Here is a 17,387-nt window from a genome sequence, read left to right on the forward strand (position 1 = left end):
CCCACCATCTCATGTGGGACTCAAACCAGCAACCTTGTTGTTAAGAGCATGTGCTCTAACCAACTGAGCCATCCAGCTGCCCGAGGAGCTGAATTTTTCATTGTATTTAGTAGCAATGAACTTTAAATAGCCACGTGTCTAGTGGCTCTAACTGGATAGTGTGACTCTAGAGAGAGGCTCAGCTAACTCTATGGGTTGATTTAAAGAGCAGCAAGAGACCAGCTTCTCCCCAGAAGACCCTCCCCCTTCTCACTGGTGTTCTAAATCACCCAGTGGGGTTATTTGTCTAGAGTAAGATTCTGCCAAATGAGCAAATGCCCATTCATTTATCAAGGATTCATTTATCAAGTACTCAAAACGTGTGTCATTTCGTTTAATTCTCACCATTGAGTCCTGTGATATAGTTAGCTTATTTGTTTTAATATTGAAGTACAATAGATAGTTTATATTAGTTTAAGATGTACAGCACATTGATTTGATATTTGTCCATATTGTGAAATGATCACCATAAGTCCAGTTAACATCTGTCACCATATATAATCACAATTTTTTTTCTTGTGATGAGAACTTTCAAGATCTACTCTTCTAGCCACTTTCAAATATGCAAAGCAGGGTCATTAACTATAATTGCCATGCTGTACCTCACACACCCGGACTTACTTACTTTATAACCGGAAGCTGGTACCTTTTGACCCCTTGCATCCATGTCACCCACCCCTCATCCCTCATCAGCACCTCCGGCAACCACCAATCTGTTCTCTGTATCTATGAGCTAGTTTTTTTTGGTCGTTTGTTTTGGGGTTTTTTATTTTTGTTTTTAGTTTCCACATACAAATGAGATCATACAGTATTTATCTTTTTCTGTCTGATTTAGTTCACTTGGCATAATACCCTCTAGTTCCATCCATGTTGTCGCAAATGGTAAAATTCCATTCTTTTTTATGGCCGAGTAATGTTCTATTGTATATATGTACCACCTCTTCTTTATCCAGTCGTCTCTTGATGGGCACTTGGGTTGATTCCATATCTTGGCCACTGTGAATAATGCTGCAGTGAACATAGGGGTGCAGATATCTTTTCAAGTTAGTGTTTTCATTTTCTTCAGCTAAATACCCAGAAGCAGAGTTGCTGGATCATACAGTGGTTCTAGTTTTAAGTTTTTAAGGAACCTTCATCTTTTTGATGACAGCCATTCTATCAGGTATGAGGTGGTATCTCACTGTGGTTCTGATTTGAATGTCCCTGACAATTAGTGATGTTGAGTATCTTTTCGTGTATCTGTTGGCCATCTGTATGTCCTCTTTGGAACAATGTCTATTCAGATCATCTATTCAGATACCACACATTAGCTTATTTCATTCTTAGAGTAGATCCATGGGTAAGAGTCTATGATCATTTTCAAATGAGGACACAGGGCAGAGAGGTAAGTGACTTGCCCAAAGCCACAGCTTGTCTGGCTGACAGCAAGTCCTGGGTGTAAGCTGGGTGCCTCCTTGCTTCCCCAGGGACCTGTCTGGGAGGCCCAGGGTGTTCACAGAGCCATGCGAACTAGCTTGTCAGGCCTTTTAGGGTGGTGGCTGTTAGAAGGTTGAGTTCAGATGAGGCCATGAAGTAGAGAACTCATTTTAGAGCAGGGGTTATTGGCATCATGTTCAAAATGCAGGCAGTAACACTCAAAGGGCAGTGTCAGAAGACAGCAAGTCAGAGCTGTTCTTTCCCTGTGCTGGGCAAGGCAGCAGAAGGGGCCCGAGGCCACTCTTCCATCCAGACCTCAGTCTCCCCAGCAGGCCATGTGAGAGCGGATCCAGGGGCACAGAGAGGTCCCTTTCGGCTGGCAGAGAAGCACCTGGAATGGATCGTGTGTGGGGGTGGGGGGTGGGGGGGGAGCATTCAAATCAGACCGAAGGCTGGAATCCAGGCTCGCAGTGTCCAGCCACTACCCATGGCAGGGGAGGCCCCACCTACCCCCTCTATTTACAACATCCACCGCCCCCATCCGCACCCCAAACCCCTGAAACACACACTCAATGGAGCAGAGCTTGCACAGAACTGTTGGCTGGGGACGCAGGTTCACGTTCTGGGGAAACAGCTCATAACTCCTGTTTTCTCCTCTGTAACGTAGGGGTGAGGCTGGGAGCCTCCGCAAGCTGCCATGGGGATGATGGGGATGAAGAGAGGTGATGCAGCAGAGGTACTGTGGGCTGAACCAGGGCCTGCTCTCACCTCCCAGCTGTGCCCCCCCAGGGTGGGCCGGGGTGAGGGGCCATCACAGGCCTTTCAGGACTGGGCAGGAAAGGCCCCCCCCATCCCCCATGACAACAGCCTCCAGATCACACAGACAAGGGGAGGTTAATATCTAATCCGGGCTTCATTCCAGAGACAGACAAACCAGTTTGCCGCTGCTGAACTAAAGGTACCTCACCTTTCCCCAAGGCGAGGGGGCAGTGCCAGACCACCCCACCCTGCTCTGCCCTTTGGCCTGACACAGGGGCTCCATAGCTTCTCCAGAACCCGGAATCTGATTGCCCTCCATCCCCTGTGCCCAGCACAGGACTGGACAGCTGGTAGCACTGGGGGATGTCTGTTAAATTCAGGTTGTAAATCGGTGCCCCTCTCCTACTACCCCTCAGGTGTCGCTGGGCGGGAGAAGCTGCCGCTCGCTCACAAATGCACAGAAGCCCAGGGACAGGTCTCCCTGGTGAGAGAACCAGCCTCACGGATACCACAGTGGCCAGTGTTGGGGGTGGGAAGCACCCTGGAGTCTGACCCCCGCTCCGAGCTCTGGGGGGGCCAGGCTGAGCTGGTTCCCCCTCTGCTCTCCAGAACCTCCGCTGCACACAGAGCACGAGAAGGCCGAGAACCGACATCCTTGTTTCCCCTCCTCTCCGCACCCACGCTTCCCGCAGCCTTCCCCATCTCAGGTAAGGGCAGCTCCATCCTTCCGGTTCCTCAGGCCAGCGCTCAGGGCCACCCTTGACAGCGCTCAGAAGCGTGGGTTTCATCCAGAACACAGTTAGGGCCCCAACGAGTTCTACATGAGAGAAGTGACAACCAGATTTGTACTTTAGACATGCCACTCTGGCTTCTGGGTGGAGATGCCTCGGAGGGGTGACCCATGGGTGAGCAGACCAAGGAGAAGGCAGCTCTGCATAGAGGTTAGGGCGTGGACAATGGGGTCCCATGACCTGGGTTTAAAATCCACCTCCCTACTTCCTACCTGCTGGGTTGGGAGGGGCACAGGGCATGTCTCTCCATCCAGCATAACCGTGTCAGGCGCCGTGCTGAGTGCTGGGGTTAGAGACACGGTTCCTGCCTGGGCAGAGCTTACATTCTAGTGGGCAGTTACTTGACCTCTTAGAGCCTCCATTTTCTCATCTGTAAAATGGGGGTAATAATCATACCTGCCTCCCAGACAACGTAATGAGTGAGTTAATATATGTAAAAAACCCCACAAAAAATGCTTAGTGTAGTCCCTGACACACGGGGCGATTGTCATTGTGTTATAAGTCCAGGCAAGAAGCCATGGAGAGAGCCCAGGATGTGTTATGGTTGAATTGTGTCCCCCCTGCCCCACATCTGTGTGTTGGAGTCCTAACCCCTAGTACCTCAGAACGTGACTATATTTGGAGACGGGTCTTTAAAGGAGTGATTAAGGTAAAATGAGGTCACTAGGGTGGGCCCTGACCCAAGATGGCTGTCTGTCATCCTTATAAAAAGAGGAGATTAGAACACAGATAACCAGAGAGGGACAGCCATGTGAGGACCCAGGGAGAGGAGAGCAGTTGTCACTTAGGGTGTCATGCGGGGTCTCAGCTCCCACTCCCCACATAAGAACGCAGGACATGGTGAGGCCAAAAAGGAACACCCACGGAGCCATAGGTAGGGGAGTCATACCACTATATTCTCTCTGGCGGCTGGGTTGGAGACACAGGAAGCAGGAGCCACACGATCCGCAACCTGCCGTCCACTTCTCTCTGCCAACCAACCTCACTTGCTAAGTGCAATCCGCCATGCTAACTGCAATCCGTGTTTCCTAGCCCAGCCACCATCTTCTTGTTAGCCCCCCATTTGCTGCTAGCGTAGCCACGGCAGTTGTATCAGTGGCCAATGGCTCACTGGTTACAGCTGACGGCCAACTAGCCACAGCTGATGGCCATCCAATCATAGTTGACGGCCATTTACTACCTGAGCCAGCACCTTTCCATGTGAGGCTGAGAACCTAGAAACTGCACTCCTGGCTCTGTCCCCACAGTTGTCTACCAAGCCAAGGAGAGAGGCCACAGAAGAAACATACCCCAGGACACCTGGATGTCTGACTTCCAGCCTCCAGAAGTATGAGGAAATCCATGTTTAAGCCCCAGTCTGCGGTATTTGTTCCAGAATCCTGAGCAGACTAATATGGTTAGAGAGAGAGGGGTGAGGAAGACAAGGTGCCAGGCAGCAGTAGCAGGACCAGCACACAAGCGATGGATTCGAGTCGCCTGGGAGACTAGGCTGCCCAGCACGGTGTAGGCACTGGATAAATATCTGCTGAGTAAGATTGGATTCTACCCTAAGAGCACGGAAGGGGGCTGTGATGGTGGGAGAAGGCAGAACAAGCCTGAGAGGGCCGTGCAGTGGGTGAGGCCTGCATGCGTGGGAGAGAGATTTCTAACCCCGACACTGCCCAGCACCCCTGTTACGGAGCACGGTCACACCACGATTGCACTTCATGCCTCCACTCTGCAAGGGGGCACCGCGAATACCCCCCAGGCCCGTGTAGGACCCATGGCTGGAGCCTGGGGGACAGGTGGGGCTGCTGAGAGCCACTTAGAGCTGGGGGAAGATGGGTGGTCTCCCCAGGGCCAGGAGCTTGGCTTTCTTTGCTTGCATTTTGTTTTGTCTTGTTTTAAAGTGACTGAATCTCCATGTGCAGAAAAGCTTCGCTTCCAGGACCTGTCATAGGTGGCGAAGGCGAAAGCAAGTGTTTGTGGGGGGAGGGGGAGGAGGACGGGGTGGGGGGCAGTGGTTACCCGCAACTTCTCTGACTTCTAAAGAAAAGGGTCATGGAAACTGGCTCAGGCCTCTCTGATCCTTGGAGAAATATTTCTGGGTCAAGAATTTCCGACCCATAAATTCCCCGTGTTTCAAATTCAAAGGAGGCCTGTGTAGGGCTGGGGTTTGCATAACCTTTCACATCACAGAGCTTCCTGCTTTGCAGCCTCCCAACAAGCACGTCCTCTAGGCCAGGGTTCAGACAGACCGGCTGATGGACTGAGGTATAGAAACAGACCTAAGTCAGACCAAAGCCCAGTGCCCTGGAATCCACTTGACCAGAAAAGAGAAAAAAATATTTTTTTTTCTTTTGTCACCATTTTTTAGAATGTCCATTGGGGCACTGAGGCACAGTAGGGGGACATTGACAGGTGTCAGGGCCTCTTTTCACCCATGTCCCTCCATGCAGACCAGCATAGGTGTCTCCCAATCGAATTTGCCACAGTGATTCATTTTTCCTGCACTTTTTCCCTCTTCAGAATATGCCAGACAAAAGTCAGCATCTGTGGAGACTTGTTTATAAATCCAAGACTTCCTTTTTTTGCAGAACGTTTTTGAGTCTTAGCAGATTATTATTTTAACTTTTCCCCCCAAATGTTCTCTCCATATTTGGGCAAGCCAAGAGAGCAGAGGACTTTTTGTTTGTTTTTTCATTTGAAACTGCTGAGTTTTGGAGAAGACGTCGGCTTACTGTGCCTTCTCCTTCTCATGGTAACTCTGGGCTGAGCTTGTGGGATCAACTCTGCCAGCCTCTGATAAACTCCAGGTTCACAAAGAATCGTGGACGAGAAATATCAGTCCATAAAAATTCTTGGAGGAAAACCTCCCCCTTTACTCATGAGTTCCTTGTCTCTGGGGCATCTTCTGTTCCCTGGAGATAAAGATCTGATTATCCACTCAGAGCTGAGAAGCCATTAAGCTTCTCCCTCCCCATTTTACGGAGGGGAAACTGAGGCCCAGAGAGAGGAGCACTGTTTCTGGCTGAGCACAGAATCTCTGTCTTCTCACATTTTTACTTAAAACTTTTCAAATCTATAGAAACATTTCGAGGACAATACAATGACTACCCATATCTGCCAATTATTAACATCGTGCTGCATTTGTTTTATCGCTTACTCTCTCCCCTCACTCCATATACAAGCGCGTGTGTGTGTGTGTGTGTGTGTGTGTGTGTGTTAGTTTCACGTCGGGTGACACTTCCCCCAGAAGACTCCAGCATGTATCTTCTTCATAACCACAGTACAATGGCCACACTTAGGAAATTTAACATCTAATCAATATTGTTATTCAATACACATTCCATAATTCAAAATTTTCTCATTGTCATACTAACTGTAATAGTGTTTGTTATAGGTTATTTGTTTTTATCCAGGTGCAGCCTTGGTCTTGAACCTGTGAACTGAGGAGGGCCGCACCAGCAGTCTCCAGACAGCTCACAGACTCAGGTCGCCAAGGTTTCCGTGACAGCACTTTCACTGGTTAACTCGGTTCATCTTCTCAAGAGCCCAGTCAGTGCCTAGTAGGATCTCTATAAATAGTTACAGAAATTAGCGTCCCCGTTTTACAGTATGGAGACTGAAGCTCAAAGAGGGGTGTCTTGGCCCCAAGGTCTCACTTGGAGACGCGGAGAAAGCACCACCCAGGTCTCCACACGTAGTAGGCACTTTGTTAACGGCTTCTGCGCAGATTGATAAGTTTCCTGGGGTACACATCGGGGGTGGGCCCGGGGCCCGGGGCGGGGCGTATGCAAATAGCCCTCGAGAGGCCACGGATTGGCCGGCGCGGGCGGGGGCGGGGCGCGCCGAGGGCTCAGGGCTCGCAGGTGAGGCCGCGGGCGAGGCGCGGTGCCGCTGTCCCCTGGGACCTCCCACCGCACGCTGTCGCGGCTTGTCCCAGACATGTCTCCGCTCTGGGCCTTGCTGGCCCTCGGCTGCCTGCGGCTCTGCTCAGGTAAGCGGATGATGAGAGGAGGGATCTTTGCCCAGGGCAGGTGGGCAGTTGTGTCCTGCATCCTGACCCTCCCGAGGAGTCCTGATAAGAGCCTGGATGGGAAGGGGCGTTAGGGATGGGACCTTCATTTGTTCACTTCAGGAATAGGCACGGATGCCTGCTCTGTGCCAGGCCCTGTGCAGGCTCTGGGGGCCCAGATATTAGCAATAACCAATACTGATTAATAAGCTTCCTCTGGTGGGGATTCCAGGTCTCCTGGATGACAGAGCCCTGTGATGGATGCTGCAAAAGACAGATACACGGTGGGCTGTGGGAGAGCAGAGAAAGCACTGAGCTAGACTCATGGTGATTCCTGGACTAGGGGAGGTGGAGGAACTTTTCAGGTGAAGGAGCAGCATGGGCAGGTCCAGAGAGGAGGGAGGTGGCATGATCTATCCCGGGAACCTCCTGTGCATTGTCCACCCAGGTGGCTGGAACTTGGGGTGCATAGAGGTGAGGCTGGAGACCCAATAAAGCAACGCCCATAACTTCAGGACCTTACTGACCCTTCAGAGAGACCAGACTGCATTGGAGGGCGGGGGGAGCCACAAAAGGGGCCTAGCAGGAGAGTGACACGGTCAGAGTTTCATGTTAGAGAGCAGAGGATGGGGGAGGGCTTGTTCCTAGGGTCCAGGTGAAGAGGGTGGGACTCCAAGACAGGGTGGAGAGAACCCCAACAGGGTGATTGAAAGTCTGCAGGGGGGGAGAGAGGGCAGCAGCTCAGCTGGACGGCCCAATTCCTGGCCCGGATGACTGGGTGGGGGCAGGAGTGCTGCCCATGTCTAAGTCACGTTCCTGAGAGGACGCGTGGGGAGTGTGAAGCCCAGTGCCTGGCACAGAGCAGGTACTCAGTAAGTGCATCCAAACGTGTGTGTGTGTGTGTGTGTGTGTCTCAGGGGAGGACAGAGGATGCCCATGAGTGTGGACAGTTCTGCCAGCGGTCAGCTCCTGTCATTGCATCCACCAGGTGTGAACCTCCAGCCCCAACTGGCCAGCGTGACCTTTGCCACCAACAACCCCACCCTCAGCACCGTGGCCTTGGAAAAACCTCTCTGCGTGTTCGACAGCACAGCAGCCCTCAGTGGCCCCTGTGAGATCTACCTCTACGTCTTGGTGGACTCGGGTGAGGCACCTGCTTTTTCTGGCTATGCTGAAAGGGGCTTTGACCTGTCCACAGGGCCGAGGGAAGGAGGCAGGTGGAGGGGTGCTGCCTCCCTGTAAGCCACCTACCCCATGCAGCTCACCAACCTGCACTTGTGTCTGCTCAGTGCCAGCCCTGGGCTGGGTGCTGCAGTCACAGACACGTCCTTGCCCTGAAGGGACATCCAGTCTAGTGGTGGGAATCATAACAGCACCAGTCACTCAGTACCTACATCACGCCAGGTGCTCGGCTCACCTTAGAGCTGATGTTTATAGCCAGCCTGCAAGGTAACTACAGTTGACCCTCGAACAACACGGGTTTGAAATGCCTGGGCCCACTTATACATGGATTATTTTCAATGAATACTCTAAATGTATTTTCCTTTGCTTATGATTTTCTTAGTAACATTGTATTTTCTTCAGCTTACTTTATTGTAAGAATACAGTATATGATACATATAACATACAAAATATGGGTGAGCCGACTGTTCACGGTATTGGAAAGGTATCTGGTCAAGAGTAGGCTATTAGTCGGTAAGTTTCTGGGGGTCAGAAGTTATATTCGGGCCTTCATCTGCGCCCCTAACGCCCACATTGTTCATGGGTCCACTGTGTTATGATGTCCATCACAGAGCAGAGAATCAAGGCTCAGAGAGGCGGAGCCCCCGGAACCGGAGAGCGAATCCAGACTCTCTGGTCCTCACGCCCCAGTCCTGCCTGAGTTGGCTCAGCTGTGTCTTTTCGAGGGCACCCACGTGTTAGGGCCTGCTGGCCCTGGCCCAGTCTCCCTCCCCCATTGACTAGGAGTAATCCTGGGCTTCCAGAGAGAAGGAACCCAATGGCAACCTCTTACCTTTCTATAATAGAAACTGGTCACTTACAACAGCTTATTTAGGGTTATTGTATTCTTCCAGCAAACGTTTATTGACCTCCTACCTACCTGTGCCCAACCTGTGGGCACTGCAGGGTATCTTTCTCCCATTTCACAGGCCAGGGTCCAGAGAAGTAAAGTGAGGTGTCCAAAATCACTCAGCTAGTAAGGAAGAGGCCTCGGGCCCGTCATAGGTCTGCCTGCCTCCACGCTGTTTCCCCTGTACCGTGTGGCCCTCTGTTCCCATTTCACAGACGAGAGAGTCCAGTGAGGACATGACAGTAGCCTGCTGGGGTGGGAGGACTGCAGGCCTGTGACAAGATGAGGTGGGTGAGAGCTGCACAGAGCGGCCGAAGCAGGAGAGGTGCCCTTGAGGGCAGGGACTGAGCCTGCCCTGTGCCTGTGCCCAGAGCACAGTGCTGACTCATAGAGGATGCTCAGGGGCGTTTGATGAATGACTGAGTGAGTGACGGCGCTGGGGTGGCCAGGAAGCTCACGCCCAGCACTGTCTCTCCAGCCAGCTCCAGGAATGCGTCTGTGCAGGACAACACCAAGGCCCCGCTGAGCTCCACGTTCCAGCAAACAGAGGGGGGGAGGACAGGCCCGTACAAGGCCTCGGCCTTTGACCTGACGCCCTGCAGCGACCTGCCCAGCTTGGATGCCGTAGGGGATGTGTCCCGGGCTTCCGAGATCCTGAATGCCTACCTGGTCAGAGTGGGCGCCAATGGGACCTGCCTGTCTGACCCCAACTTCCAGGGCCTCTGCAACCCACCACTGTCAGCAGCCACCGAATACAGGTGGGTGTGGGCAGCTGCGGGAGAGTGGCAGGTGTGCTCCACCCCGACTCGGGAAGACCCAAAGCTGGTGAAGTGTGTGAGGCCACATGTCTTGAGAGCCTACTATGTGCCAGGACCATCCTGGGTCCCATAAAGGGCTTCCTGGTCATGTGACCAAGCACAGGATCCCATATTCAGAAGGGACCCTGCTTGGCTTAATGCTCTGACATCTTGAAATTGTTAATTTTTCAACAAGGGGTCTAAATTTTCATTTGCACTGGGCCCCACAAATCATACACCTGGTCCTTCCCCATCACCCAGGGGGCACTTACCACGGTGCCCCTCATTTGACAGGAAAGGAAACTGGTCCAGAGAGGGAAGGGGGTCACCTGGTGAAAAGCTGGGACCTGGCATGAACTTGAGCCCCACCTAAGGCCTTTCCAGCTACCACTTGAGCCCCTGCTTTTGCCTGCCTCTCTCAGTGCACATTTTTGTGGCGACCCCACCACAGCAGCCCCACATTCATTTGCACAGGTGTTTCCTGAGCATCTTCTCCGTGCAGATCTCAGGCCTCAGCCCTGACCCACGGCTAGAGGGTCTTCTTTTTATCTGGTGTCAAAGCTACTCCTGTTACCATGGAGATGCGTAGGTTGGGGTCTCTGTACCTTCTAGGCTCCCCAGGCCGTCACTCACCTGCCGTCCTGTCGGATTGCTTGCCCCACCTTTGGCCTCAGCCCTGGATCTCCTCTGGCCCCCCCTCAATCCTCCCCTCTGACCTTGTTCCTAACCTCTCCCTCCTTCTTGATCGCAAAGTCCACCCCACCTTGGGGACACAGGCGCAGATCCCAGCCTCCGAAACTCTCATCTTCAGACCTAGAGAAGTGGGGGATTTTTAGGCAAAATACTGATTTTTTAAAAAAATGCTAACCAGTTTTATTAATTTATTTTTTAATTTTTTATTGGGGAACAGTGTGTTTCTCCAGGGCCCATCAGCTCTAAGTCGTTGTCCTTCAATCTAGTTGTGGAGTGCGCAGCTCAGCTCCAAGTCCAGTCGCCTTTTCAATCTTTAGTCGTAGGGGGTGCAGCCCACCCTCCCATGCGGGAATTGAACCGGCAACCTTATTGTTGAGAGCTCGTGCTCTAACCAACTGAGCCATCCGGCCACCCCATAGGCAAAACACTGATTTTAAAGGTCTTAATTTTTTTCTGTGTAAAACTAGAGGCTGCCAATTTCTTCTTTTTTAAAAAAATTCGTTAATTTATTTTTTACTTTTGTTGAGGAGGGCAAAATTTGAAGGGACAGAAGGTTGGTGGTAGGAGCTTAGAATATAAGGTAAAAACAATTGGGCTGTCGGAGGAAGGAGTGCGGCTCCAGGGTGATGGGAAAACACAGCAGAAGGCGGAAGGAGAGGAGAGAAAGAACAGCGGGTGGGTTCGAGGAGACCCGGAGCAAGAGAAAAAAATAGGGAACGCTTCATGAATTTGGGTGTCACCCTTGTGCAGGGACCAGGCTAACCTCTGTCTCATTCCAGTTTTAGTATATGTGCTGCCGAAGCGAGCACGAGGCTGTCAATTTCTTAGTTCTTGGAACATCCATTATTTTAAATGGATCTTAATGTGGCTATGGGTATTTTGGACTGTATCGCCTGGCCTTCCTTTATGATTCGTAATGCTTGATTGAGATTTTCTGCATGTAAAATATAGCCCTTATCCCAGAGCGGCGGGAATGGATGTTATTATTTTTTAACTCTTTTTTGTGTGCTATCAAGGACCAAGCTGGGAATAGTGGAAGGCAAACATGTGAGGACAAATGGGTCAAGACTGAGCAAATATGCTACGTTTGTGTACACACACACACACACACACACACACACAGAGGGTGCCAAGAAAATGTAGACACATTTTAAGAAAGGAAAAAAACTGTATTAAAATTACACTGATGGTCACCACTTTGAGCACCTCTTGTAATTGCAGAAGTCAAACGTGACTTGCATTCTTTTCTTATCGATATGTATTGAGTATTACAATTTTAATAGTTTTTTCCTTTCTTAAAATGTGTATGCATGTGTTTGGCACCCTCTGTGTGTATATAAAGTAGAGAACCAGCTGGGGTCTCAGAGGGACAGCCGAGAGGAGGACCATGGGTGCTGAAGGCTCCCTGGAGAAGGTGGCATCTGCCCTGGGGAAGGGCCTGGGCAGTGATATGTGGCAAAGGGGCCAATCCGAAGTCCAGCACCATCCTGTTGTCCAGGCCCACCTGTGGCCGCCCAGAAGTCCTCACTCTGTCCCCCACCCCGGCCGTCTTAGTCCCTCTCACCTCCCCGTGGCTGGAGCTCACCGCCTTGTGCATGGAAGTCATTTTCACTCCGTCTCCTTCCAGATTCAAGTACGTCCTTGTCAACATGTCCACGGGCTTGGTACAGGACCAGACCCTGTGGTCCGACCCCATCCGCACCAACAGGCGTAAGTTGTAGGGGTGGGCTGGGGCGGTCCTCAAGGGAATCTGGGAAGGCAGACTCAGGCTGTCACTCTGGAAAGTTTCCCCAGTCACAGGCAGGCCACTGGTCTATGAGGAAAATACATCTTAAAATAATTTCACCTGAAACCTCATCGTTCCCTCCTTCCTTCCCTCCTTCCTTGAGGGCCAGGTGCTGTAACAAAGGAAGGTGGCGGACTGCTGGCGTTTGGGCCTGGCTGGATGGGTGGGCTGGAGTCAAAGTCAGGGGCATTTCCCAGCCCTTATGGTGCATTTGCATCCAAGGAGTGTGCCGTTTAGCAGCTCTGAAAGGTTGCCAGAGGTCACGCAGTGGGGGGTAGTCAGGCCTGTGTGTGGCCAGCGCAGCTCCTGAGATGCCATTACCCTGGGACCAAGAGTCCTGAGAACAAGCCCAGCCTCTGAGCCCTGCTGCTGTGTGAGCCATGCAGGACCTCAGTTTCCATATCTGAGAAGTGGGAAGAAGAATCCTTGCTCGGCCTCCCCAGTGGGAGTGAGGAAACAGGTGGAAAAGCTGCTTGGGTAATCCAGACAAGAGGGCTAGGCCCAGCTCTCTTAGGGCAGGACCTGAAGTCAGTCTGTGGGGAGAGCAGGCCCTTTGGGACCAGACAGACCTATCGGCTCGTGTCTGGCGTCCGAGTGGCCCTCAAGTCAGCCTCCCTAAGCTGCAGTGAGTGAACTACACTTTGTTCACTTCATTCCAAAAAGCGTGACCCTGGCCAGAGCGGAGGGCGAGCCACGGGCCAGCTGGCTCTTTGCTTCACCTTTAATAGTTTATAATCTGCATCCCTATCATCTCATCAGGAGATTGGAGTCAGTTTATAATTTACAATTATGTACAGAGACATTTAAAAGAGGAGGAGACCAGACATACACAGGAGAAAGCTGGGAAGTCGGATGGGGGCAAGCAAGATCATTGAACCTCAACGCTGGGGGGAGACAGTCATGGAATTTGGTCCCCACTTCATCCCTGGGACTGGCAGCCACCAGCCCTCCGGGAGCCCTGTGCATCCCAGGGAGAAGGCTGAGGGTGCAGTGTCTTGGGAGTAATGGACCTGTGCCCCATTAGTCACCCCGTACTTGGCAATCGACACGTGGCCAGGCCGGCGAAGTGGCGGCATGATCGTCATCACCTCCATCCTGGGCTCCCTGCCCTTCTTCCTGCTTCTGGGCTTTGTCGGTGCCATCGTCCTCAGCCTTGTGTGAGTACCCACCAGCTGGAGGGCGGGACTTGGGGACACACTAGACCCCAACGCTGAGGCAGGGGAGGGCCCTGCAGTCAAAGGAGCTGCGTTTCACCCTGGGTGTGGTGGGTTGGGGAGGGGAGAGCTGAGTCCTGGGGCATCCAAGGTCAAGGTCAGCTGGGTGGGGTGTGGCTTTGAGGGCAGATCCCAGGTCTGACACAGCTGCACAACTTTGGGTAAGTATCTTATCCTGCTATGCCTCAGGTTCCTCTTCTGGAAAATGGAGCTACTAATAAATATTATCCACCCTTCGGAGTTGTGAAGATTGAGTGAAATAATCCCTAGAGAGTCCTCAGGGCAGTGCCCAGGCACTAAACAAGTATCAGCTTTTGTTGTCATTATAATTCACCCACTTGCAGTACAGATGGGGAGACTGAGGTCTGAGGGGGGGAAGGATGGCCCAAGGTCACACAGCCAGTTGTTATAAAACAGCTGGGACCCGAGCCCCAATCTCCTGACTCCACTAACAGCTCTGACTTGTGTCTGTTTGGATTAGGACTCCTGGTCTCCATGGGTTGTCTGGGGCAGCTAACAGGGCTGCCGGGTGCAAGACAGGAGGGAGCAAGACAGGCGTCACACAGCCCGTTATTCCTGGGGGGGTTGAGCGGGGCAGGGACTGAGGTGCCCACGGTGCCCTGGGAATCGAGAAGGGACCGGGCAGATCTTGGCTGGAGCATCAGGGTGGGGTTCCTGGAGGAAGGGACAGCAGGGCCAACGCTCCTTGGGACAGGGATGGATGGAAGTCACATGCAGTGTGCTTCTCAGCGAGGGAGGGAGCCCAGGGGACTTTGAAGATCAAGAGGGGAGCGTGTCCCAGTGGGAGCGAGCAAACAGGTGGAAAAGCTGCTTGGAATCAGGGAAATTAAGTGGGCACGTAAATTAGCCAGGCAGGAAAAGACACGGGTGGGTCAGGGGTGGGAAGGGGGGCAGTGAACTTGGAAATCATGCTGAGCCTCTGACATTTACATTAATGAAAACACCAATAATAGGTGAGATTAGCCACCCAGAGACTGGTCTGTCTGGCCAGACCGGGGAGCAGTCAGGACATAGTTTTGTCCTTCCGTCCCTTTAGGCAGCACCCTAATCTGGCACCAAAGGTCTAATTAGCTGACTGAGCCTGGCTCTTCCATTTACCCCTCCTGCCGTCCCCTGCCCAGCTCCAGCTGCACCAGACTTCCTACTGTTGCCCCAGATACTCCCCAGCCACTCTGATCAAATGCTTGGAATGCCTTTCTTTGCCCCCTTTCTTCTCCTTTCGGGCCAGATTAACTGCCCCCTCCTCCAGGAAGCCCTCCTGTGGCTCCCAACTGGATTTGTCCATTCTGTCTGGTCATTGTCTGCTGTGGTCTGTCTCTCCATACAATCTTAGCTCTTTAGGGACATGGGACAATGGACTCCAAGTACCCAGCTTATGGGAAGACCTGTAAATTGTTTGCTCACATAGTTCCAAAAGGGTGACACTTTCCTTATCCCAGGGCCTGGCACACAGTAAGTACTCTGGAAAGATTGGTTTATTGAATGAATGCCTAAAAGAACACCTGTGAAAGCAATGTCTAAATAGAAAGGTCCCTGACCAGCTAAAGGGGTTTGGGCTTGCTTTGCGCCCCTAACCCTGGTTCTGTTCATCCTCTTGGTTAGAGACATGGGCGGTTCTGATGGGGAAACCACGCACGACTCCCAGATCACGCAGGAGGCCGTCCCCAAGTCCCTGGGCACCTCAGAACCTTCGTACACATCTGTGAACCGAGGGCCGGCCCTGGACAGGGCGGAGGTATTTGCCAGCAAGCTCCAGGACTGAGCCGGGCACCACTCCTGGGGGGCAGCGTTCTCCCTTGACCCCACCAAGGTGAAATGACCCGTTGGTCCAACTGCACGAAAACTTTTAATAAAATCTCCCCAAGAATTTGAGTTCAATGAATATTCACAGAGTGAGTGAGTGAGGTGGTGAGTGAATGAGTGAGTCCATGTGGTATTGAGGGGTTAGATTGTTTCTCTAGAGGGCGGGGGCTGGGGACTAATATCAGGTAAGCGAAGGGGGTGGAGGCTGAGAGACTGAGGCTGTCCAACACCTGGTTGTCTGACCTCCTCGTGTGAAATGGGGAAATAAGCACCTTTCATGGTCACCTCATAGGAGTGTTAGGGTCCCGTGAGACTGGCTGTACATGCAGTTATTGGATGGTGTTTGGAGTTTGCTGGCTGTGAGGTACTGGAAACTGAACTGGCTCTGGTAACTTGTCTTGAACCTCCCCCCCACCGTCATCTCTTTCTGGGGTTCAGCTTCCTTATCTGTGAAATGGGCTGATGTAAACGGTTAATTTCAAGGCTACAAATGGCTGCGTTCCTTCACAGCTTTCCTGTCCCAGTGGGAGGACAGAAAAAGTGACAGGACACAGAGGAGGGCACCCAGTCCGGGGTCTCCACTCAGATGACTCAATTCTGTCTTCTGAGCCAGGTAGCAAGACCGCTTCCCTTTCACAGATGTGCAAAGCGAGTCACAGTCCCACTTGCCATCCCTGAAAGGAGAAGAAGTGTGTTGGGTTTGGTTAAAGCAGGAGCGCTCGCCCCCCGGCTGCCAGGAAGACAGCCCCAGCAGGCTGGTGTGGTTCCCCAGGGGCACCACAGATTCACAAGAGGGATCCAAAGCTGAGAAGGCAGGCGGCAGGGGCCGTGAGAAGAAACTTAAAAGCAGCGAGGGATCAGGAGAAGCCAAAGCCAGGGTGGCTGGCGCTGCAGAAGCTGAAAGGAGCCAGTCCCTGGGCAGTGGGCACAGGAGGAGGGAGTGGTGGGTGCTGCTTCTGAGGGCACCCAGCCTGGGTGTGCCGGGACATCTCTGGGATCCTCGAGACTGTCTTCTAACCCCCATGAGACTGGCCTGGGGAGCCCTGGAACTCCCCCATTGCTGTGCGTCCTCACCAGAGCCCCCCCCTTAGGGCGGTCCTGCCAGCTCTCCTCCCTGACTCCCCAGCCGCAGCGGGTGGTGCGGTGGGAAGCGTCCTTGAAGCAAGTTTGCATTCTCTTTTAGAGCCTGCCTGTATTTATTTTATTTTAGTGTTTAAATTGAGGTGAGAGTCACATCACATAAAATTAACCATTTTAAAGTGAACGATTCAGGGGCATTTAGTACATTCTCAGTGTCGTGCAACCAACACCTCTATGTAGTTCCAAAACGTTTTCCTCACCGGAAATGGAAACCCTGTACCTGTTAAGCAGTTACCCCCCATTGCCTCCTCCCTTACCCCAGGTCCCCGATAAGCACCAATCTGCTTTCTGTCTCTGTGGATTCGTCTCCTCTGGACATTTCATCTCAGTGGAATGGTACAGTATGTGAGCTTTTGTGCCTGGCTCCTTTCACTGAGCCTAATGTTTTTGAGGTTCATCTACATTGTAGCACATATCAGTACTCCATTCCTTTTCACGGGTGAGTAATATTTCATTTTCTGGATCTATTATTCATGGCTGATGGGCATTTGGGTTGTTTTCACCTTTGGCTATTGTGCCACTATTTGGCTTCTTAGAACAGTGCTGCTATGAACAGGCATGTTGGTTTGTCTGTACACCTGTTTTCAGTTCTCTTGGGTATATACCTACGAGGAGTGGCATTGCTGGGTCATATAGTCGTTCTATGATTAACTTTTTGAGGAACTGCCAAACTGTTTTCCACAGCAGCTGCACCGTTTTGTGTTCCCACCAGCCGTGTAGCCTGTATTTGTTTTCATATCAAAATATGCTGGAGCACAGTGGTTGCTGTGGAGAAGGTTCCCTACTTATTCTACAGGTTTGGGTGTCCTTGGTCTGGATCCATCCCCCCATTTGAAAACCAGGACCTCCAGGTAACCTGA

General features: G+C 52.0%; 1 protein-coding gene and 1 non-coding gene across 2 annotated transcripts; one reads left to right on the plus strand and one right to left on the minus strand.

Annotated features, from left to right (window-relative positions):
* The first annotated feature begins 6,842 nt into the window (after positions 1-6,842).
* On the plus strand, positions 6,843-15,445 carry UPK3A (uroplakin 3A). Its single transcript, XM_019739209.2, has 6 exons — positions 6,843-6,984; positions 7,991-8,146; positions 9,552-9,831; positions 12,191-12,273; positions 13,374-13,506; positions 15,187-15,445. Exons 1-6 carry the CDS (start codon positions 6,933-6,935, stop codon positions 15,344-15,346), a joined length of 864 nt encoding a protein of 287 aa, XP_019594768.2. The 5' UTR covers positions 6,843-6,932; the 3' UTR covers positions 15,347-15,445.
* Positions 11,269-11,372, minus strand: LOC141570242 (U6 spliceosomal RNA). Its single transcript, XR_012494252.1, has one exon. It is a non-coding gene; the product is annotated as a U6 spliceosomal RNA (small nuclear RNA).
* Positions 15,446-17,387: the final 1,942 nt, after the last annotated feature.

Source organism: Rhinolophus sinicus, linkage group LG02 (assembly GCF_036562045.2).
Source record: "Rhinolophus sinicus isolate RSC01 linkage group LG02, ASM3656204v1, whole genome shotgun sequence".
Classification (NCBI taxonomy): domain Eukaryota; kingdom Metazoa; phylum Chordata; class Mammalia; order Chiroptera; family Rhinolophidae; genus Rhinolophus; species Rhinolophus sinicus.